Source organism: Callorhinus ursinus, unplaced genomic scaffold (assembly GCF_003265705.2).
Source record: "Callorhinus ursinus isolate GAN/ISIS: 27379988/994484 unplaced genomic scaffold, GSC_fseal_2.0 scaffold44, whole genome shotgun sequence".
Classification (NCBI taxonomy): domain Eukaryota; kingdom Metazoa; phylum Chordata; class Mammalia; order Carnivora; family Otariidae; genus Callorhinus; species Callorhinus ursinus.
Window position 1 is genome coordinate 7,999,220 of NW_027397106.1, and position 23,933 is coordinate 8,023,152.

The 23,933-nt window shown below is 40.5% G+C and overlaps 1 protein-coding gene across 4 annotated transcripts in view; it reads left to right on the forward strand.

The window, feature by feature from the left end:
- Positions 1-23,933, forward strand: part of SLC38A1 (solute carrier family 38 member 1) — a 67,853-nt gene that overhangs the window by 13,881 nt on the left and 30,039 nt on the right. For 2 of the 4 annotated variants that reach the window (XM_073882089.1, XM_025882690.2), the window contains exons 2-5: positions 725-873; positions 3,934-4,147; positions 14,189-14,264; positions 14,543-14,658. In XM_073882089.1, the coding sequence (XP_073738190.1) occupies positions 4,026-4,147; positions 14,189-14,264; positions 14,543-14,658 (314 nt within the window). In that variant the 5' untranslated portion in view covers positions 725-873; positions 3,934-4,025. The remainder of the gene's footprint in view (positions 1-724; positions 874-3,933; positions 4,148-14,188; positions 14,265-14,542; positions 14,659-23,933) is intronic. The other 2 variants (XM_025882691.2, XM_025882689.2) reach the window with 1 other exon arrangement.

Sequence of the window (23,933 nt, forward strand, 5' to 3'; positions counted from 1 at the left end):
ATGGGATGGTCTTGCTTGCTTAAATAGGGTGTAAGCAATGTAAGGCTAGATGAGTTTCTCTGTATCTTCTCCTTTGATGTGTAACACTATGAAGAGTAGAAACTTAAGTCTTTATGTTGGTACTCTTGGTAAATAAAATGTACCAATCAGCATACCAAGATAATGCTTGCTTAAGAAGACCTCACAAGATTGTGGTAAAGGACCAAAGTTATGTTCTGTGCCGATAAAACTTTAATTTGTAACCCATTATAAATGTTGAGAGATTGTAATTATGGTTGGGCTAACATCAAGATCTTCACACAATGACCCTGTTAGGCCTTTTCATTAATTGTATTCTCTGATAATGGCCTCTGTATTTCAGTGAAGGTGTCATTCTTTGCTTCTTGAACTCAAACCTGCACTTCCTGCCCATGCCGTTGACCATGTTCTCCTTCACTGAGAAGTCTCAGCTCAGGCCCCATCTCCACCCATCAGTTTCTTGTCTGCCAAGTAGGGTGACTGTCCAGAAGTAAAGGTTTGGGTGTCAGTTTATGGCACAGTCCACCAGATAAGCAAGCATTTGCAGCGATTGTGTTGACCCGCGTTTACTATCTCGACGTAACTCAGGATAGGAGATCATATCTTGTTAAGCAAAAAAATATGTGTTAAAAACTCTATGGTATGATTTTCATTTTTGTAACTGCATACCTGTTTTTTATTTGTATTCACTCTTTTCATTTTACAGATATTTATTGAGTGCCTACTGTGTGCCAGGCACTATATCTATGTGCATAGAAAGGCCCTGGAAGGTCATACTCCAGTGTATACATACACACACACACACACACATATATATATATATATAGCGATCGTCTCTGTGTGCTGACATAACAGGTGACTTTTTTCTGTTTACTTGTGTCCCCCTTCATTTGCAAACATATATTTTCTAATTTTTCTACAAAGCTTGCATTATTTATTAATAAGGAGCTAATATGTTTTTTAAAAACATTTCTGTTCTCCAAAATGCTTATAATGTAATGCTACGTGAAGAAAAGTAGGTTAAAAACAGTCTAAAGTGCCAATGTTAAAAAAAAGAGAGAGAGGGAGCGGGGGGGGGGAAGGATAGTGGAGAAAAGAGGAGAGGAAATACATCAGAGTCTAACAGTGGCCCAGTGTGGGGCGGTGGGATCTTTTATACAAGGCCTGTTCTAATGATTCTATGGTGAGTATGTATTAGTTGTAGAATAAGAAAAAAAGTTTCTTTCTCAAGTACTGGTTCAAATGTGACTTTCCTATGAAGCTGCCTCAGATTCCCGAATTTGACTTTTTAAACTTTGAAATCCCTCATTATTGGACCTCAATAAATAGATGATGAATTGAATAGAGAGGAATTTCTAAGTGTGGCCTCAGCTTTGGTGAGAGGTGTCACTTTGTTAACTTAACCCATCCTGCAGTTTTGATTTGCAAGAATGAGTTAGATTTCAGAAAGGTTATTTCATAACAATAAAGAATGTATTCTTAAAAAAGGGGGGGGATATTAGGACACAGACAGCAGCAAGACCACGTGAGGACACAGAGAGAAGGCAGAGCCATCCACAAGGCCTCCGAAGAAACAAAACTTGCTGACTCCTTGCTCTTGGATTTATAGCCTCCTGAACTATGAAAAAAACTTTCCTGTTTAAGCCAAAGGAAAAAACATTTTTTCTATGTGATTAACTTAGTGCTGTTATTTGCCTAATACCGACATAATTTTAGTGGCCAGGATGTCCTCTGTTCTTTTTATGCTTTTGCCTTTTTGTCCATTTATGTAAATGACCATATATGTATGTTATTTGTACACACACATAGACACACATATATATTGATACAAAAGTTGAGATTCAAACAGTAGATTCCAGATCTATTATGAGTCAACCTTTCCTCTCCTCAGAAAATTTTTGTCCAGTGTCCTATTTCCTACCAGTCTGTAGAGAGGAAAGGATTCAGCCCAAACTGCCAACACCATCCACTGAATCACCTTCCCACCAGCCCCGTCATATGACTTCAGACTCTGAGGAAGCTGTCCAGGAGAGAGCCCCTGTGGCAAGACTGCTGGAAATTACCCAGTCTAGCCCATCTGGGCAGCTTTCATTAAGGCGGCCAACAAGTAAGAGTGCGTGTTAGCACACTGCAACTTTTGTCGAGTAAAGACAGGTTGTAAACCCTGCTGCTGTGTGAAGGCACTGAGAACAGTTAGACATGGCCCGGTTGCTAGCACTACCACCCTGGCTAGAAGAATCAGCCCTGAGCCACCAGATTTGCCTTTGCCTGGGAGACAGGGTCTTCAACTCTCCCTGCCCTGGCTTCCTGCCCTCCAGGAGAGGCCCTGCCTGGCAGGAAGGTGAGGCTCCCAGAACCTGAGGTATTAGGAAGTATTTTCTTTCTTTCTTTTTTTTTAAAGCCCATCTTCCCCAGTGCTCAGTAAGAGTGTCTTCACCAGCAGGGGACAGAGATGCCCCCCTCTCTCTGGGGGTGTGTAGGAAGCTCCAGGCCCCCACCTCAGGATCCATTTAACATGGCCCCAGATGGCGGGGGCAGTCTCTAGCACACCCAGGGCCACAGGTTTAAAATGTTCTGTAATTGGCTTTTTCTCCAGGATTTCCCATTCATGCCTGGTTTTTAGGTTTTTCCCCATCCCCTCATTTGGGGGTCCAGATTCAAGAGGACAGACACAGGGGGAGGGCAGGCACTAGGGGTCCCCGGCATTGGGGGAGTCTCCCTATTGGAAGTTGTAAAGGATCCTGGAACCAGGGGAGTTTCATGCTAGCTAGGAGTCTATATGAACAAAAAGGAATACTGTGTGGCCTGGTTGTGGGAAAGAGAAGAATAAAAGTTCTAAAAAATTAATCATTCTAAGGTACTGTCTATGTGTCCTGAAAATTGTATCAGTTAGCACAGCGCTTCTTGGGATATCCTAGGATGCTTAGCTGGGCACATTAGAGTTTGGACTCTTCACCAGACTACAGTCAGCTTATGGAATTCAGGATCAGACAAAATACCATCCAAAGGGGTTTGCCATTGGAGGTAAAAAGAAAAACTTATTGGCGTTCTACTTCATTCCGTGGTCCCCATCCCCTCACCCGAGCTGACCCCGGTGGGGCTCCTGTACCTACACAGGCCTTGGTTTTCAAGTTGTGTCTAGCTCGTTTTGGTTGCCACCTGCGTCTTAATTTGTGATGCTGTGTGTCTGTAACTTTTTCCCCCCTTATATACCATTGAAATCTAAGTCCCGGTCATCTGCGTTGGGGAGACTATGAACTCTGCAAATCTTTTGTTTCTGGAGAGGAAATACAGTTTTAGGTGGATTAACCTAAATCCCCTGAGTATGGGTTTTTAGTTCCCTAATTCCCTGACATAGAGTGATTTCATTGAAGAGATTGATTTAATCTCTCGCAGTTGATGGATAAAGTGTTTGCTAAATTTCAAACCACAGATTTGTCCTTTGCCGCTTGACCTCCAGGTTGCGTGGTTGATCTGTCATGATGCCGTTTATTGAGGATTCGCATCTTTATCAAACTGGGATTGCTAAATCCGCGGTGCTCTTGTGTCTGTGTCGCCTGTACACGTTCTAAGTGTGCCCTGTGATCGGATGCATTACAATAACTGCATCACTTTCAATTTAAACACACTCATAAAAGGCATCTATATTGCCCGCAGTTGACACGGTATTCCTATTGACATGCACACGATGATGGGACAGGACTCATTTTTGTAGTTAAAATGGAGGGAGATTTATAACAGGCATAAAATTTAGAGATAAGCCTTTATCACTTGATGTACAGAGATCGCCTTAATGCATTGGATGGCAAGATGGATAAGTTATCAGTAAGTTAACTCTGTTTACTTGTAATAGTTTATCTTTCGTTGATGGTGATAGTCATATGTTTAATTATTTTTCATTGTGTTGTGTTCTAGGGGTGTCAAGCTTATATTTTTGCTGCTATCCATTTGTAATACACTCAGAGCAGAATTTGGACTAATTTTTTGACTACGGATACTTTGTAAACATGATGCATTTCAAAAGTGGACTTGAATTAACAGAGTTGCAGAACATGACAGTGCCAGAGGATGATAACATTAGCAACGATTCCAATGATTTCACTGAAGTAGAAAATGGTCAAATAAATAGGTGAGTATTTTTCCGCTAACACTCTCAATCCCATGAAAGAAATGTCTCTCAAATATTATTCTGGTTTTCGGTTAGTCTCCTGAATTATTCATGACTAAAGTTATGCTCCATTTGAAGACGTAATTTGAATTTCTTATGTGACATCTGTTGGGCACAGTCTGCAATAGCAGATGAAGCAAATAGGAAAGCAATTTATTCATCCTTTCAAATCTTTCAATTGAGTCTAATAAAAATACATAAATACACTGGACCCCAACCAGCCCTAACTTTTCAAAAGCTCTGTGCTTGTGAATCAGACAGACTGCTGGAATTGCGCCGCATGCCGTATGGGAGCATGTACTACAATCATCCGCCCTAACCCACGTTGTCACCCACCAACGGTCAACACCCCCTTTGCCAATGATCCCATTTCAAAACTACAAGTACAGCATTACAAGCATCATTTGTAACATGAATTTTAAATAGTAATAACCAGAGTTGGGCCCCAGTGGCTCTCTTGAGAAACTATAGTAGAGAATTAGTACATGAAACAGAAAGAAAAGATAGCATGAGTCAGGGGAGGTAGGTGGGAGGCAGGTGGGAAAAATCAGCCCGCCAAGCTCTCAACCCCAGCCGTGTCCTCAGCAGGTCCTTGCAACTCTTGGGTCCTGTGTTTCTTAAGTTAGAAGAGTAGGACCAATGTCTTTTTTAAAAAAGTGATCTGGGGCATTCTCTGACATGACGATTTTGTAGCCAGGGTATGCGGGTCATCTCACAGGAAGCTCTCCAGCTTGGGATTCGGTGATGTGGTTGCTGTAAAGCATGTAACCTCCTGAAAGGCCAGGAGAAGAGAGTGGAGTAGACAGGACCACTTATTAGAACGCCAATGATATGCACATTTGGGGGATGGTCAGAAGGAAGTTGGGATGGGGGAAGATGAAAACATATGTCAGCTAACCAGGCATCTCTGTGGACATTGTTTCTGGAAATCTGCTCTACGTTCTGATATGTGTCCTATTGGAAGTCCAGCAGAGGACTCCCCTGCCACCATTTACCAACTCAGAAGAAGTTCCAGTCCTGCCTCTTCTCCCTTTTCCCTTCCTTAAATGTTCTTAGAGGTGAAGTGTGCCACCCAGACACTTCCTCAGTATCACCCAAGTACCATTCACTGTGTTGGGATATGTCTTATTGTTGGACTCAAATTTGCTTCTTGCACCCTTTCTGAGTAATTATCAATAATAACTACCATTTCTTGAATGTCAGGTGTTTTTACATATATTGCCGTCTTTCCTTATGGCATGCAAAGCTTTCTTTTGCAAATAAGGAAAATTTAAAAATGCATTTTACAAATAAGGAAGCCGAGGCTCAGAGAAATAAAATAACTTACCCAAGGGCACACGCAGGTCTGTAGAAATACCTGTCTTTCTGCTCTATCCTGCTGCCTCCAACTATAATGCTGGGGCATTGAAGAAAAAGAGAGTCTTTACTAATTTTATTAAAATACCAGTGCTATTTTAAGCTCTGTACACCCAGAGTGTTCTGCAGTCACTGCTGACCTCCACTTAACAGTGGATGGGAGTCTAACCATCTCACAAGTAGGACATTTTTGTTGTATAATGAAGCTTCATTCCCGAAGCAGTGCAAACCTTTGAGGACCTTAAAATGAGTCATTATACTGTTCCGTTTAGAATCTGAACTTGATCTTTAAAAGTTGTACTTACTAAACTAGGTTTTTGAGGGGATTACAGCTTGCACTAGCTGGAAGCACCCATTCTTGCCTGTGGCTTGGGCACCTTGCCTGGGTGAGCTCACTTCCTCCCAGACTGTGACTAAGGTAGTAAGCGGGGACAGCGGATGTTGACCACTTGCTTTGTGGAATCTGGTTCTGCTACTGCAAATACAGTGTGATGCATCTCTTTCACTGACACAGTTCATGAATCTTGCTTCCTTTATGGCTCTAGGACAATTAAAATTAAAAACAGCATGTGACAACATGAAGGCAAAAAAGGCAAATGAAAAAAAAAAAAAAAGACCTCCATCATGATCCCTGCAAGAGCTACACCTAAATACTTCTCCCTCTTCTTGTGGCTTTTTCACATGGGTGCAAGGAAAGTAGGCTCAATTATAGGACTCTAAGAGAGCCCTCTGCCAGAGCAGTGAACTTTTAGGTCACAGCACCTCTTTTTAGGAAGCTAGAGAGAATGTTGAAAGCAAATATTGATCTTTGCTTACCTGGCATGTAACTGATAGCTTTGCCTGGAAAGTCCCCTCTAGAATACTATCAGAATCACCTTTTTGAGTTTAGTTAAAAATAGAGTAGAGCCACTTCGGTATTAGGACTCCTACCCTTATTCCAGTTCAATTGTTTTATTTCATGCCCTAATTTTTGGGTTTGTAGCCATGGAAATCTATACCTGAAACAGCAAAACCTTTCAAAATGTCCACTAGACCAGAACTGCTGATATTTTAATGTGCATACAAAACACCTGGAAACCTTGTTAAAATGCAGATTTGGGTTCAGGAGGTCTGGGATGGGGCCTGAGCTTCTGATTTCCAGCCAGCTCCTAGGTGATGCCCATATTGTTGATCCAGGGACCATACTTGAGAGTAACAAGCTCTAGACTCTTTCTAGATGTGAGCTTCTTGAGAGAAAGAGCCATCTTAATCATCTTTATGTCTCCTGTACTGTGTAATGATATGATAATAGTGCCTGGTATGGGGTGGATGTTACAAAATATTTGTTAAATGAGAAAGAGAGAGATTCAGACAGACAGACAGACAGACACACACACACACACACACACACACAGAGAACAGTTAGTGCATGGTTTAGATTTAGATTTGAATTGAATCCTGGCTCAGTGAATGGATCTTGTATGATCTCATGCTTTGAGCCTTAGTTCCATCCCTGTGAGACAGGGATAATAATAATAACTGACCTCATGGGATCGTTGGGGAATATTAAATGCAATACTGTTCTACTGTTTGTAGGTTAAGAATTCAGGTTCTGCATAAGGTTCAAATCCTGGCTCAGCACTTAATTTTTAGCAATGCAACTTTGGTCAAGTCACTTAATTTTTCTAAAATGGAGCTAATAATAGTCCTGACCACATGTAAGTATTGTGAAAAGAGATGAGAAAATCCATGTAAAGTACTTGGCAGAGTGTCTGGCAATAGTAAGCCTTTTAGGATACAAAAAGTCTGTAGCAGTAATAGTGCAACTCTCTTTCTTTGGGAAGCACTTCTGTGTTCTCCACCCCAAGGAATAACAATATCGATTTAGCTTTTGGATGGTTGCTGGTTATTGTTACCTTAAAGCTGTTGAAATATTAAAGTTGTCGAAACATAATAGATTACCCTAGCTGTATCCATGCAAATCTTCATGTATGTTGTCTACTGTTCTCATCTCTATGTAGAGTTAGTGTTGTTGTGACCCCAGAAGCATCTAACCAAACTTGAGGGTCTGTCAGTTAAGATTTTTCTTGAAAGGATCTGGGGCAGCTCTTGTCACTATACCCTCACCAGCCTTTGTTTGCTTATTTTGGTCCCTGTGTATCTTTCAGAATTTTATGTACTAAATTTGTATCACTTGGAAGGACCTTGAAAATGTAATATCTTTTCTACCTGTTAAGAAGTTTTCCACCACTTCTTCCTATCTTCAGTTTTCATGTCAGAAAATTCTTTCCTTGCTTTAATGGCTCCTGTTCCAATTAAAGTCTGTTTTCTTTTCAGTAGAGTTTACCCATCAAGTAAGTCTTTGTTTACCTCCCAGTGTTCTCTTCATTAAAAAAAAATTTTTTTTAATTCAAGTAAAGTTAACATACAATGTTATATTAGTTTTGAGTGTGCAATATAGTGATTCAGCAGTTCTTCAGCAATTCTGTACATTACGCAGTGCTCATCAAAAGAAGTGTACTCTCAATCCCCATCCCATATTCCCCCATCCCTCCAGCCCCCTCCACTCTGGGAACCGTCATTTTGTTCTCTATAATTAAGAATCTGTTTTTTGTCTCTTTTTCTCTTTCTTTCTTTTTTTTTAAGATTTTATTTATTTATTTGACAGAGAGAGACAGCAAGAGAGGGAACACAAGCAGGGGGAGTGGGAGAAGGAGATCTTTTTTTCTTTATTTACTTGTTTTGTTTCTTAAATTCTACATATGAGTAAAATCATACAGTATTTGTCTTTCTCTGACTGACATTGTACTTGGCATAATACCCTCTAGGTCCATCCATGTTGTTGCAAATGGCAAGATTTCATTCTTTTTTGTGACTGAGTAATATTACATTGTATGTATGTACCTCGTCTTCTTTATCCATTTATCTATGGATAGACGCTTGGGTTCCTTCCATAATTTGGCTATTATAAATAATGCTGCAGTAGACATAGGGGTGCATGTATCTTTTCACATTAGTGTTTTTGTGTTCTTTGGGTAAATACCCAGTAGTGGGATTACTGGATCATATGGTAATTCTATTTTTAATTTTTTGAGGAACCTCCAGACTGTTTTCCAGAGTGGCTGCATGCACCAGTTTGCATTCCCACCAATAACTCACAAGCGTTCCTTTATCTCCACGTATTGTTTCTTGTGTTTTTGATGTTAGCCATTCTGACAGGTGTGAGGTGATATCTGATTGTGGTTTTGATTTGCATTTCCCTGATGATGAGTGATGCTGAGCATCTTTTCACATGTCTGTTGGCCATCTGGATCAGTCTTCTCTTTAAATGCCTTCCACTTCCTTCATTCTTTCATGTTTTCCAATCTCTTTGTTACTTGCTTCTTTCCTCCAATTCTCTTTTCCTTTTCCTTTTTAGTAGAGTGTTAGGATTTCAGGGAAAGAACTAGCAAAGGTCATTCAAGTTCAAGCACTCGTTTCTTTTGTGTTATGAATCCTCAAATGAAACACTATAATCTAGTAAGAACCTGATTGGTAGAGATTACAATAGGAAGATTATCTTCCTATCATACAACCCATCCTTAATTGGATTGTTGCTGTTGTTGATTTATTTTTGGTTTTAAATAACTGTTCTATATTTCTCACCTCTTTTCACACTACCTCAGTATAACGCCTACATCCTTTTTAAGGCTTTGTCTGTTGAAGGTCACCACGACAGCCACTGTAGGTTTTGTTTTGTTTTGTGCACAGAACAATTGGCTACCTAAGAGATTGTTGAATTCTGCCCTGTAGGTACAGACCGACCCTGTGGAAACTCTTTTTTAATAACACTTTTATCATTTGAGACCACATGTCAAAGGCACCCTTGCCCACAGCCCATTTTTTAGTCACTAAAGAGAAATTTTATTTCAATCTCTTTGCCAGAGGTCAATGCTTTTTAACATGCAATTGCAATTTTTAAATGGTGAGATAATAGAAACTTGGAATAAGGTGTACAGCCTAGTTATTTTGAGTGGACTTTTCCATTACAAAAAAGGTTGGTTTTATTTGTTTTAAAAAAAATTTACAGAAATACAAAGCAAAGATATAAAGACTAAAGAGAAGAAAAATTTGGAACAACACAAAGAGAATAAAGAGGCTTTCTTTAAGTACTTCATTCTTACTGAGCTAGATTTCCCTGCAGCCTAAGAGACTCCATACTTCCTAAAAGGAAGATGAGTATTCAGGTTATGGAGGGTCTTCTGAGTCGCAAGTGAGTGGATAGTTACACAGAAGAAGGATAGGGAGTGCGGGCACCACATAACCATTTTGCACAGGATGCAAAATGACCTCATGGCTCCATCTGTGCCACAGAAAAGTAGTAAATAGGTCAGAGTCAGAAAACTCCATTTAAACCAGAGTATAAGAAGACTCATGGAAGATGAGGGCTTTGAACTGGCAGGATGGCACTGGCTGACAGGAGGAGGATGGAGGGTCTCCTGAGGGGGGGCAGGGAGTGGATTCCTACTGTAGTTGACCCTTGAACAACATGGGCTTGAACTGCACAGGTCCAAATTTTTTTTAGTAAATACAGTACAGTACTATAAATGTATTTTTTCTTCCTCATGACTTTCTTAATTACGTTTTCTTTTCTCTAGCTTGCTTTATTGTAAGAAAACAGTATGTAATACATATAACATACAACATATGTGTGCATCGACTGTTCGTGTTCTTGGGAAGGCTCTGGCCAACAGTAGGCTGTTAGCAGTTAAGGTTTGGGGTAAACTGCAGAATGCCCTGGCCTGGCTTGTCTCATCCTCACCAAAATGAAGGTCATTTTGAGGAGCAGGGGGAGATAAGCCTGGGGCATAGAGACAACATTAAATTAAGCAGCACCTGGGATTGCGGGTGAGGAATCTGTACTTGAAACTTTGTCTGTGGGGGAGCCAGTGAAGATTTGGGGGAAAACCTATAGAATCAGGGAGGCAGCTGACAATGTTTTTTTAATGTGCTTTTTAATGGTTACTTACTACCACAGCTCTGCAAGTCAGGTTCATTATTCTTATCCTGCAGAAGTTCTGTAGGAAAGACGTGGAAATCATGCAGGGACTTTATTCTTTATCCCTTTCTGTGGCCCAGTGTTTGATCCTACTGAATGACCCCGGGGATCATGTGCCTGCTTCCCATTCTTCTCTGCCCACCAGTCCTCTGCCACCAATTCTGAGGTGCGCTGCCAGGCTGGGAACGCAGATCTGCCCTAACAGGCAGGTTATTGGTGTTTTGTTTGGTTTCTTTGACCATGGCGGGGCTTTTCTCTTGATTTAAAAATAATGGAAATGCTTTTTGGAAAACAAGCCCCTCCATAAGAAAGGCAAATGGGGGACATTCTGGGTAAAGATTTGGTTAGACTTGAGTTGGTTGTTAAAGTTAGTCTGATTAAATACAGTCTTTTATTTAATAGCAACACTAAATAGGCAAGTCCAGCACCCACAGTTTTGGGGGGGCTCACTGTGTGAAAAGGAAGATAGCTTTCCCTTGCCCCTCTTCAGCCAGATCTGTAAATCTCAATTCTGTGTAAAAATTTTAAAATGTTAAGGGCCAGGGTACCTGGGCGGCTCAGTTGGTTAAGTGCCCAACTTCAGCATCCTGGGATCAAGCCCTGCATCAAGCTCTCTGCTCAGCGGGGAGTCTGCTTGTCCGTCACCCTCTCCTTCTGCCCCTCCCCCCAACTCATGCCCTCTCTCTCTCTTTCTCCCTCTCTCTCTCAAATAAATAAAATCTTTTAAAAAAAGTTAATGTTAAAGGCAAAAGAAAGGCCACATCAATCAATAATAGCAATGGCAAGGCTATATGACTGCCAGTTTGGTCTCCAAAGATACTGGTTTCCTTATGTCATTCTCTTGCTGAGAACCTGCAATACTATTGCTCAGGCCTCTGCCTTTAAGTTCCCTCTGGCTAGTCCCACCAATAGGAGAAGCTTTTCCTTCTCTGGATTCCTTATCTCATCTCCCTTTCACACAGCCAGACCTCCCCACTGGCTTTGTTTGTTTGTTTGTGTTTTAAAGATTATTTATTTATTTTTTTATTTATTTGAGAGAGAGAGAGAGCATGAGGGGGGGGAGGGTCAGAGGGAGAAGCAGACTCCCTGCCGAGCAGGGAGCCCGATGTGGGACTCGATCCTGGGACTCCAGGATCCTGACCTGAGCTGAAGGCAGTCGCTTAACCAACTGAGCCACCCAGGTGCCCATCCCCACTCTGGTTTTAGCTGGCACAGCCTCTCCTGCGTTTCAGGAGACCGAGGTTGGCTTCTACTTCTTTTTGCCCTCTCACTGTAACTGAATGGGTTGAAGGCATAGGCAGATGCTGAAGGGATAAACCGCAGATTGTGCTGCTTATATGAGGTGATGGCCCCAGGGGAAGTTTGTAGTATGTATATCGCCTGTCTTTAGTTTATCCTGGCAAAATAAGGCGAACTTGGAGGAGTAATGCCAGGGAGAAGCCAGACCCCTTGGGTGAAAGACGAAAAAGGTAGCTAAATTAAACCAACGTTGATGAGATATATCTTTCACTTAAAAATGTTTTATTGTGGGGCGCCTGGGTGGCTCAGTTGGTTGAGCGTCTGCCGTTGGCTTGGGTCATGATCCCGAGGTCCTGGGATCGAGCCTTGCATCGGGCTCCCTGCTTGGCGGGGAGTCTGCTTCTCCCTCTCCCTCTGCCTGCCGCTCCCCCTGCTTGTGCTCTCTCTCTCTCTCTGTCAGATAAATAAATAAAATCTTAAAAAAAATAATTTTTTTCAAGATTTTTGTCTATTTAATTGACAGAGACACAGCGAAAGAGGGAACACAAGCAGGGCGAGTGGGAGAGGGAGAAGCAGACTTCCTACTGAGCAGGGAGCCCAATGCGGGGCTTGGTCCCAGGACCCTGGGATCATGACCTGAGCCGAAGGCAGATGCCTAATAACTGAGCCACCCAAGTGCCCCAATAAAAATGTTTTATTGTGAAATATAGCACCATTCAAAACACCATATGAAAATGTAGTGTACAGTTTAAAGATACCTGCTTCTTTAAAATAGTCCAATTCAAGTTGCTTTACATTTATTAGTGAAAAATTCACTGTGACTAGTTCTTGCTAAAACTGGACAATTAAATTTTCAGAAGAGCTAAAAAGCATCTGTAACGTGTCTTACTAATCCATGCAAGAGTTTACCTTTGAATGGACTTTTCTTTGACAATAACACTTGTTTTGTTAATGGGGATTTCTTTTAAAGATTTTATTTATTTGAGAGAGAGAGAGAGAGAGCACAAGTAGGCCAGGGGAGGGGCAGAGGGAGAGGGAGGAGCAGACTCCCCGCTGAGCAGGGAGCCTGACAAGGGGCTTGACGAGGGTCTTTATACCAGGACCCTGGGATCATGACTTGAGCCGAAGGCAGGAGCTTAACTGATTGAGCCCCCCAGGCGCCCCAGGTTTTTTTTAACTAGGCTCCACACCCAGCATGGAGCCCAATGCAGGGCTTGAACTCAGGACCCTGAGATCAAGACCTGAGCTAAGATCGAGTCAGACGCTCAACCAACTAAGCCACCCAGGTGCCCTGGGAATTTTTTTTTTTTTTAAATTAGGAATTTAGGCCATAAAGTTCTCAGATTAATCATGAATATATTTGATGGTTTTAGAGCTTTCTGAATTCCTGCTTCTATGTCTGTATATAGTTTATGAAGCCTGTCTGAATCTTTCCCATCCTAACTTAAGTCCCACCTTCCCCATAGAGAGGAGTGATTAACATCTATTGCCGTTACTCTGTGCCCAGAGCTGTACCAATGTTTTACACTTGCTCTCTTATTTAATTTTCTCAGGAACGCTGTGAGATAATATAATTGTGTTACTCCCACTTCACAGATGAGAAAACTGAGGTCTCATGCCTTGTCCCTCAGAGCTAGTGAGGATTTGAGCTCAAGTTCTAAGTGCCATGCTTTCTTAAAGCCCTAGCTCTGCCCCTACCCCTAGACTATATGCCCTGCCTTCCCCCACCATGATCTCTTAGCCTGAACTCCTATAGCCTAGTGTCTGCTTCACTTAATACATATTTCCATGTCTCCCTTATCACCTGGCCTGCTGACCTGCAGATAGTAGTTGCTGAAGGAATGTCTGATCGGGGAAGAATTATTTTCTTTTTTGCAGCAGAGGGAATGATTATTTACTAAGTTTGTACGCCAGGGATGTGAGCTCAGAAGGAGGCCTGTTTCCAGGATTCCTTTAAATGCCAGCTTTATAATATCCTTGATTTTATCGAATTTTCAGTGAGAGAAAATTCTACATAAAAGTTAACTTATATTGCATATAGTGTTTTAATCTATTAGTATTGAAATGATTTGAGAGTATCATTCTTTTTGATTTATGGTTGTCTTTCATTTCATCTCAAGATGAGCACCTGCTATTAGCAGTGGTTTCTACAAAACCAATGAAGCAAAGTGTCAGCCCCTTGGGGCACTTAAGAGTTTATTTGGTAAAACGAGAGCAGAGACAACTAAGACTGGCAAAAAACAAAGCAAAGCAAAGCAAAAAGGTGGTTGAATCGGGCTGTAAACTCTTAAGGGGCCGATTGATAACTTTTCATGTGTGATGTTTTGATAAGTAATAATGTTAAGCTTCAATCATTATATGAAGTTAAATGATTACACATGTCTTTACAGCAAATTTATTTCTGATCGCGAGAGTAGAAGAAGTCTCACTAACAGCCATTTGGAAAAAAAGAAATGTGATGAATATGTAAGTGTCATTTATAATAAAGTATGCTTATTTGTTTTAATCACATAAATTGGGACATGTTTTTAATTTGTGGAGCATAATACTAAAAGTATAGCTATTTATATTCACCAAGATAGCCTATGTACTTTCTCCTGAAACCCATTTTAAAAAATAACTAGACCACTAAGGAAGTATTTCTTGAATTTTACTTCCACACCTGTTCCTAATAGTGCTTTAAAGACTTTGGCATGATGAACTTTCTTGAGGACTGTTTTGTTTATGTTTGTCTCTCTGTTTAGATTCCAGGAACAACCTCCTTAGGCATGTCTGTTTTTAACCTAAGCAACGCCATTATGGGCAGTGGGATTTTGGGACTGGCCTTTGCCCTGGCAAACACCGGAATTCTACTTTTTCTGTGAGTGTTGACACTGCAGTACTTTCCATGTTAAAACTGTATTTTCTGTATGTTTCTGTTCATATACAGAAGAAATTGGAAATATTTCTGAATAGTTTTTATGTTTTTACTAACTTGGTTAAGTTATGAGTACATACTTTTATATTGTTTGTTGGAGTGATTTTCCAAGTTGCACCTAATGTTTATAAGAAAAGGGAAAGAGAAAATCTTTTTATTCACCAAAGACACCAAAATAAGCCTTTATAAATAAAAGGATTAAAAATTTTCAAAATAAGATTTTTGGTATTTTGGTATTCCTTATACCTGTCACTTTAAATCTCAGCCGAGGTCAAAATATTTAGAGGCGTCTAATCCAGCCACTCAACACTTTGGTATTTGGATTGCAGTGGAATATGTACTATATCCAACGGTAATTGCAAATTTATTTGTAATAAATAGCCAAGAAGCACAGATGAGAAATTAGCGTGTACTTTTCCTCTGAGGGTTAGTTAAGAGAAAATAGGCAAGTTTTGTTCTTAAATAACTTCTCCTCATACTGTTGAATGGGACTTTCTGCAGATGTACAGAGGGCTTCTTTTCAGTTGGAACAAGATGAAAACAGATCATAGAATTTATACCAGGCAAATTCCTACTCGGCCTGATTCCCCTCTCAAGCCCCTACGGAGTATCAGTGGTGTTTTGCCTGAAGAGGCAAGAAGGAAATTCTCTTCTCCAGCCTTTTCCCCCTTGACTGCACTCACGTTCTTCATTGGCCTTGCTCAGTAGTCTTCATTGCTGGATCTTGAGATGGGAGCATCATTTTTTTGGAAGCAGTGACCAAAATGGCTAGTACTCTTACAAATTGTGTATATTCCTTTAGAAAGACTTAGAAAATTGTGATGAAAGTACACTGCTGCCCATTCCATTACCCAGGGATCAGTGATGTCCATCCATGCTGGGCCATATGGGTCAGTAGCACTAGGGATTAATATTCTTCCTCTTAACGTGTAAACACGCCAGACATGTCCTTCCTAGAATTAAAACTCTGTATAGGACAGTGAATTCAAGACGTTTTCTTCCTTATTGTCCACCTAACTCGGTAAACCCAACTGTGGCCTCTTCTTTTTATTGTGCTGGGTGGATCATTCTGTGTGGCCTTTCTGTTTATGTATATCTTGAGCCAAGTGCCAGGTTTTAGGGTAAAAGGATGGAGTTGGACAAAATATTTCTATGGTGACTTTTTTGGTATGCGTGGAACTCTGACCCTCTGAGGATACCGTGGGGTCGCTGCACTTGTGATTTTCAGAGCAGTGACCAGAGGCACCTGACTGCTAGTCCCAACTCCTCTTCTGAATCGCTGTGTAGTCTTAAGCAAGTTACTTAGCCACTCTGAGCTGCAGTTGCTTACTCCGTAAAACAAGGAAATTGCACTAGAAAAATCTCAGAACTCTGTCCACCTCTGAAACCCTATGATTCTGTGACTGTTATCATTTATTCCAGAGCTGGAAAAATGTTCAGTTCAGAAATGAATTTTACATTGATTTATTTTTTTTTTAGTTATTGCAGTATTAGTTAGTTCTATGTTAAATAGTTGAAGAGTCAATTCTTTGATGATGGTAACAGTCTTCATACCCGGTATTACTCTTAAGTACTTGAGGCTGAATTCTTGCAAGTCTCTGAAATAGGTACTCGTGTTAGTTCCCTCCTTCATGGGTAAGGAAACTGAGGCAGAGGGAACAGACTTTTATTTTGGAATCTCTCTTTGTCACCATTCTGGGAATCCCCTTCTCTGGGAATCCCCTTTGCCTCTCTTCTCTCCTAGATCCCCTGTTCCCTCTATTCTATTTCTTCCTTTTTCTGGATTTACTTCCTTGCTTTTGTTGCTGAGAAAGGATGAATAGAAATAAGTTTTTTGAGGCCTTCATGTCTGCAAAATGTTTTTATCCTACCTTCACCTTGGATTGGCAGTTTGGCTGGATATAGAACTCTATATTGGCAGTAATTTTCCATCAGAATTTTGAAGGTATTGCTTCACTGCTTTCTAGTTTCTTCTGTTGTGAAGTCCCATATCCTCCTGATTCCTGATCTTTTCTATATAGCCAGGGTTTTTGTTTTTTGTTCTGGTTTGTTTCTGGAAATTTGTTGAATCTCTTTGCTCCCCATGTTCTTCAGTTTTATCGTGGTGTATCTTGATGTGGGCCTTTATCATCCACTGTGTCAGGCAGTTGGTACCCCCTTTTCTTTTAGAAGTTCATAGTCTTCAGTTTGGGGACATTTTCTTACACATTATTGTGTCAATGAATTCCTTCCTCCTCTTTCCCTTTTCTCTGTTTCTGGGACTGATCCCAGATTCTGGACCTTCTGAACTCGTCCTCTCAGTTTTATTTTTTATTTTCATTTCTTCAGTATTTCACTGTAGTTTCTGGGATATGTCCTCAATTTTCTCCAGCTCTTTACTGAATGCTTTATTTCTGTTATTATTATTTTTTATTTATAGGAGCTTTTAAAAATTCTTGGAATGTTCCTTTCTTATATTATTTTGTTTTATGATTTCAGTGTTTTCTCTAAGGATTCTAGTGATAGTTTTGGAAAATTTCAAGCATAAAGTGGGAAGAAGAGTATAAAAGATTCCCATGCTCCCTTCATCCCATGGCCTTACTTGTTTAATCATCCCCCTCATCTGGATTGTCTCAAAGCAAATCCCAGCTCTAATATCATTTCATTCATAAATATTTCAGTGTATTTCTCATTAAAATAAGGATTATTTTTAATAATTATTTAATAAGGATTTAATATTTAATAACTATTTAATAAGGATTATTAATACATAACCATATTATGTCACACCTAAAAAATTATCGGCAGTTCCTTAATATCATCAAATATCCAAACAAAATTTGAATTGCCTGTTTATCTCCTTTAACAAAACAACAACTGGGGGGCGCCTGGGTGGCTCAGTTGGTTAAGCGACTGCTTTCGGCTCAGGTCATGATCCTGGAGTCCCTGGATCGAGTCCCGCATCGGGCTCCCTGTTCAGCGGGGAGTCTGCTTCTCCCTCTGACCCTCTTCCCTCTCGTGCTCTCTATCTCTCATTCTCTCTCTCTCAAATAAATAAATAAAATCTTTAAAAACAACAACAACAACAACAACTGGGTTTTCCAAATCAGTACTCAAATAAGGTCCATATAGTGCAATTGGCTGATATGTGTTTTAATCTCTTTTAATCTGTAGCTTCCCCCATTTCTCTCCTTTTTTCCTATACAATATATGTGTTGAAGAAACTGGGCCATTTGTCCCATAGTGTTTCCCACAGTCTGAATTCCACTGACTCTATCCCTCTGGCGCAAGTTGATTTTTTGTTTGTTTGTTTGCTTTGGACTCCATCTTTCATTTTAGAATCTTTCCTCAGATGTCAGGTGGTCCTTCTTTGTCTGTTATATTCAAAAGTAAGGGATGGGAAAAACAAGACTAATTTATGCCCACTACACGTGAGTGGGGCTTGTTGGTGATAGCTTCACATAAGGTGTTGTCACCAGCCCTTTACTTAGGGAACCAGCAGTGTCAGTTACTCTTTGGCTGTTGGGATCACCCAGCATCTTCCAGTCGCCTGCCTGGAGGGTCTGAGCATTGCCACCATATTTCTGGGAACCAAGTTGGGGACAAGGTTTGGGGTGGATATCTCAGTTGCATGTGTTTACCCAATCCCAGTTTTCCTGACAGTACCCACTCCCCCCACAGGTTGTGCTGGGTCCCTCACCCAGAGACCCGTATTTTATACTTGACAGAGAATGTGTCTTCAGATATATATGTTTTGCCACAGGGGGAGGAGCAACCACTCAGCTTTACAGAATAAGTGCCTGGTCTGGGAATCTAGCTATTTCTTGAAGATCCTCTTTATTTTAGCTCATCCCTTCCATTTTTCCCTCCTTCCAGTAATGCCACCGGGGCCTTTTGGGAATTCTGTGGTGAAAATTGGATTGGTCTTGTCTTTTTCCACTGCCAGTTTAAGGTTCGGCTTTGTCTACTTTCCAGTTCTGAAATTTTGTGCTTATTATCTCCTCTCATGTTCTTAGGAGGGAGCAGGAGTAAGTTTATATATTCAATCTACCATTCCTAGAATTCAGTTGATTTTTAATTATAGTGATTCAGGGATAATTGATCTCTTGTCTCATGACTCTTCAGTTTCTGACTGAAGCAAAGAATTGGATAAACTTGACTCTTACAGTTGCAGGAAGACTTCCCTGCATAAAACTCTTATAAATCGTTTGGTTATTTGCAAGATGTGTGAATAGCAAGAGCCACCCACCAAATCATCAGGTGAAAGCTCGTGAAGGTAGCTGTATAAAGACCCAAACTTACAAGCTTTTCACAAAATGTAGAACTCTCCTACCTTAAAACAAGGACTCACTCTGTGTGTTGTAAAACCAGCTGCTCCTACAGCTGCTGCAAGCCAAGAAGGAGTTGGCAGGATCAAGGTATTTCATCTGGTACAGGGCCGTGTTCCAGACTCATACAAGCCAACACAGAAAAAGAGTCCAAGCCTGTCCAGGCTTCTTTAGAAAAGCAGCTGGGAAGGCTCCTCTGAGTCTCCCTGAGGCTGGGTGCGGAGCTCTTCACTGGGGTCATCTGAAAACTTACAGGAGTGATTTCTTTTCCTTGGATGAATTTGGAGCTCATTGTTTTTTTTTTTTTGACCTAACCATAATGGCTGTCATCCCTGTTTAACACACCTCTGATTCAGTTGGATTCAGTGAACTCTGCCCCATTGGAAGAATGCAGTTAGGTTTTGTGTTTCCCTGAATCCTGAGGCCCTATAATTCCACCCAAGGAACAGGAAGTATGGGAATGGGGAATCTCTGCTTACAGTTGTTCTGACAGTATCTGTTCTCTGTTGGAAACAAAATGGGGCTGTACCCTGAGGCAGCAGTTTGGGGATATGCTGAGACACGAGTATCTCAGGGTAAAATGCACACATTGAACTGAGTTTTCCTAAGATTGGGGATCCAAGGAAAAGGCAGTGGGTGCTGAAAACTTTTCCACTGTAACTCCCTCTTCTTTCACTGATTTTTTTTTTTTTTTACATAGCTCCCCTGTAACTCCATCATGGCCAAAGTGGGATCAAAAGTAAATATTGGCAGGGTGCCTGGGTGGCTCAGTGGGTTAAGTGGCTAACTCCTGATTTCCGCTTAGGTCATGATCTCAGGGTCATGAGATTGAACCCCGAGTAGGGTTCTGCGCTGGGCGTGGAACCTGCTTAAGGTTCTCTGTCCCCTTCTCCCTCTCCCCCCATCCCCCCAAGAAAAGGAAAGAAAAGGAAAACAAAGTAAAAGTAAATATTGGCATGGAAGAATGGTAAGGTTTGTTTTGTTTTTTATTTCACCTTACCATCTCCCCCACCTAGCCCAAAACAGGAAAGTTACATTTCTAAATGTATCTATTAAAAGCATACATTTTATAGAAAATGAATGTCTTTAGAATGTATCACTTCCTCATAGTAGTAGGTAAATGAGAGGTTTATTAAACTATACAGAATCTGATAAAGCAATAAATGCTTTATATTTTTCCATAACTTCTTGGCAGGTATTATTGTTTATTATTTTAATAATGTAGCCCTTAAGTATAAAACAATGAAAAAGGAGACTATAATTGATGATACTTCTGAGACCTCAAAAGATATGCTCATTTTTTGTAAACACTGAGTTTATAAACCATCTGTTTGAAATGATAATTGTGAAACAACATAACAGTCTATATAGACAATAGTTTAAATTTTATTTTGGTTGATTACAATTCCAGAGTCTCATTTTTTGAGTTTTTGAATTTTTTGAGTCTCATTTGCCATTTTCACGTCACTTGGTTGTGAGGATAAAAAGATAATATAGCTAAAGACACACTTTGAAAAGTGGCATGCAAGAAGACATTTATTAATTAGTGCCGACCCCATGGGACTGCTATGAGTGTGTGTGTGTGTGCACGCGTGTGTGTGTGTGACAGAGAGAAGAGAATATGTGTGTGAGAGTGTGTGTGTGTGAGAGAGAGAGAGAGATGGAGTACCAGGAGTGCCTGGTATATAGCAGCACTATATAGTACGTGTTTGTGGAATTATTAATTAGGTAGCCACTAAATAATGGTTAACATTTATTGAACGGTAATTATATATGCCATATTATGTCATATAATCTCCATCAACTATGAAGTAAGTATTAGTTCCTTTTTACAGATGAAGTGACTGAGGCTTAATAACAACTTAGCAAGTTGGGGAGCCAGGGTTCTGTCCAGGCTTTTCTGACTCTAGAACCAGTGTGATCTAAAACACTATACTGCCTTTTAGTGATGCTTTCATCAGAAACCAAATTTGCATTATTAATATACATCATCAGAGAAATTTTATTTTGATCAGTAGATACTTGCAAGTTAATATTTTAGCTTTAAAAATCACCTTGTATAATCATTAATATTCCTGGACTATTTTACTACTATTTCACCAAGAACCATCGCCCTTATTGTAATGGAAATAGTTTTGCAATATCGCGTGCACCAAATTGTAGATCAGGGGTGGTCAGGTTCCTGGTAATAGCCAATAAAATACATGCCTAAAGTATATCATAAAACTAACCTAACTTCTGAATGGCTTCGTGTGTGTCATGTCTACACCCGCCTCGGCCTCATGTGCTATTTAAGACTCCCCGCTGTCTTCATGAGTCCTTGAATTTAATTCCTTCCAAAGATTTAACTAAATGTTGTTAAGAATTAAAAACCCAGTACTGACAAAGTCAGATAATACCAAGTCTGTTATTAGAGAATTGGTTCAATAATCCTAGTAGTTCCATAAAACAGAATATTAGACAACTATATAAAAGAGTAAACTGGATTATATGTACTGGTATGGGAAAAATGTCCTGAGAATATTATTGTGTGAAAAAACCTGACTGTTAGGTGGAAGTGAGCAAGGAAGGAGATTGTGTGTATATGAACACACCCCACAGACTATTCGGGAGGGTGCACAAATGAGCTGTTGACAGTGGTTACTTCTGGAGAGTGCCTCAGGGGCTGGGGCAGGGAGGTGGGAATGCGAAGTTTACACTCTGTATTATCTTTCTACCACGTGTTTTTAGGGGAAGAAGCTAATGGGAAAGCCCTGTTTTTTAGGGAACTTAAAACCAATGACATAAGACTTTTTTCCCCTCTTACCTGCAGAAGAGTGAGGAAAAACAGATTTTCAGTATTGGTATTTAAGACCCTAAGAGCGAGAATAAGCGTTGATGCTGTGCTACCTATTCCAAACTCTGTTTCCAACCCCATCTGCCTTCAGAGAGCCTCCACTTCAGCCACACCAATCTCCTCTTCTGTAAAGGCCACCTGCTCTGTCCTTGTCACCCTGGCCTTTCTCCCTCTTTATTCCCACGCACCTCTGTGCTTCTGAATCCTGACAGGCCTGTGAGGCCCAGTCAGAGGCCACCTCTGGAACTGTTTCCCTGATCCTCCTCTACCTTCCCGATTGAACTCTGAGCCCTACAAGGGCAGGATGAATATCTAATTCTTCCTTGTTCAAATCATTCCCGCCCCCCACTTCCCCCCCCCCCGACGCCAGCCCCAACAAGATCTAGAACAGTTGCTTGCATATACGTGATTCTCAATAAAATTTCATTGACATGAATGAATGAATACCTAAGAATTAGATTTTGCAAAACCAAAACAAGGCTTTAGGGCAAAACAATGGCTCTCATAATTGGTGCAAACTTATGGGAGGGCAAATAACAACTGAAAGGTTTAGCTCACCCTCAAATTTTCAGTGGGCTGTGGAGATGTAATGATAATAACAAGGTTAGCACAGCACTCACCCCCAAGTGGTTACTTGGTTACTTTCCTGGGAATGCCTCCTTCATTTGAACATTCTAAATAGTTCAGAGCCTGTTAAATCCTGTAAGAGGTTAGTATTACATTGCTAAAAGAGCATTTGTTGTTAAATTGCTATTTGCAAAAAGGAATGTAATTGTCCTTTTCAGTTTACAGCAATTACCTCCACTTTGTGGTAAATCGTTTGCTTCAATTGTAGGTGAATTCTGTCTTTCTTTTTCTGAATATTTATGTAACTCTGTGAACCACTAAAAAGATGCAACATTGTATTACCTATGATTACAGTGTTTACAAACAAACCAGTAAATAGCCATGCCAGTAAGGGTCAATCTAGAATATAAAGATCTCTGTAAACCAAGATCAGACTAGCAGGGGCCTTCTCTCTTTAAATTCTTTGTTTTACGTTGAGCCTACATAAGGGGGAGACAGAAATGGAATTAGAACCATAGGTCCATCAACACATTGCCCTAAGTCCTGTTCATATCTTGTAGGTATTTGATCATTATTAACCCGTCACAAAAAATGGGCTTCTCACGATATCAGGAGGTTTGTATTCTTAAATAACTGCCTCAGCATAGCTCTGAAGTCTGACATCTTTTTCAGCAAATTCTACTAAATTGGAGTGAGATTGCAGTGTACCTTCACAAATATGTACTCTGCATGTTCCTGAACTTCATTACTTCATATATATTCCAGAAAGTTTGAATCACACCCACCAAGATGATAATTTTGCTCTTAGCAGTAACAGAGATGGTCTGTGTGATATTTATCAAGTTATTCCTTGTAAATGTTAAGTTCTCTTTCTCTGTGCACTCCTAAGCAGGCAGTTCTTTGCCTCCTGAGGAAAGACCAAACTGGATCTTGTGATCTTAAAAAACTGGGTGATTAAAGAGGAAGTCAATAGGGAAACTCTACTCTTCCGGTGATCCTAGGAGGAGGTCCATGAGTGTAGTCCCATTCATCTTCCCTTTTGTCAATCAGTTACTTGTTTTTAAAATTCTTTGAGTTATAGTCACTGTTCCTTAGAAATGATCTGAAGAGAAAATTGTTGTCCTTCAGCTGGCAGTAAAAATCACTGGCATCAGAGTCTCTTGTTTGGGAATAATAATACTGGAAGAGGAGAAATGGCACATTCAGGCTTGCCAACATTTGAGATACATGTAAAAAGGACAGTGGCAGTGCCATTGAACTCTATTGAAATTAACTGGATTAAGAAGCTTTTCAGAAATAGGGCAATAGGAAAGTGGTTAGTGTTGTGCGAAAAATGAGTGCTTATTTTGTAAACGAAGAGGGTTGGAAGTGTAGGAGATGAGTCCACCCATTGTTTTTAAAAGTTGAGCAGTTATGCTTAGTTGGTGAGTCATCTAAGATGTGTCTAATAAGGGGTTTCTAGAAGGCAATTCTCGCGGCCCCGGGAGAGGTGCGCGGGTGTGTGCGCT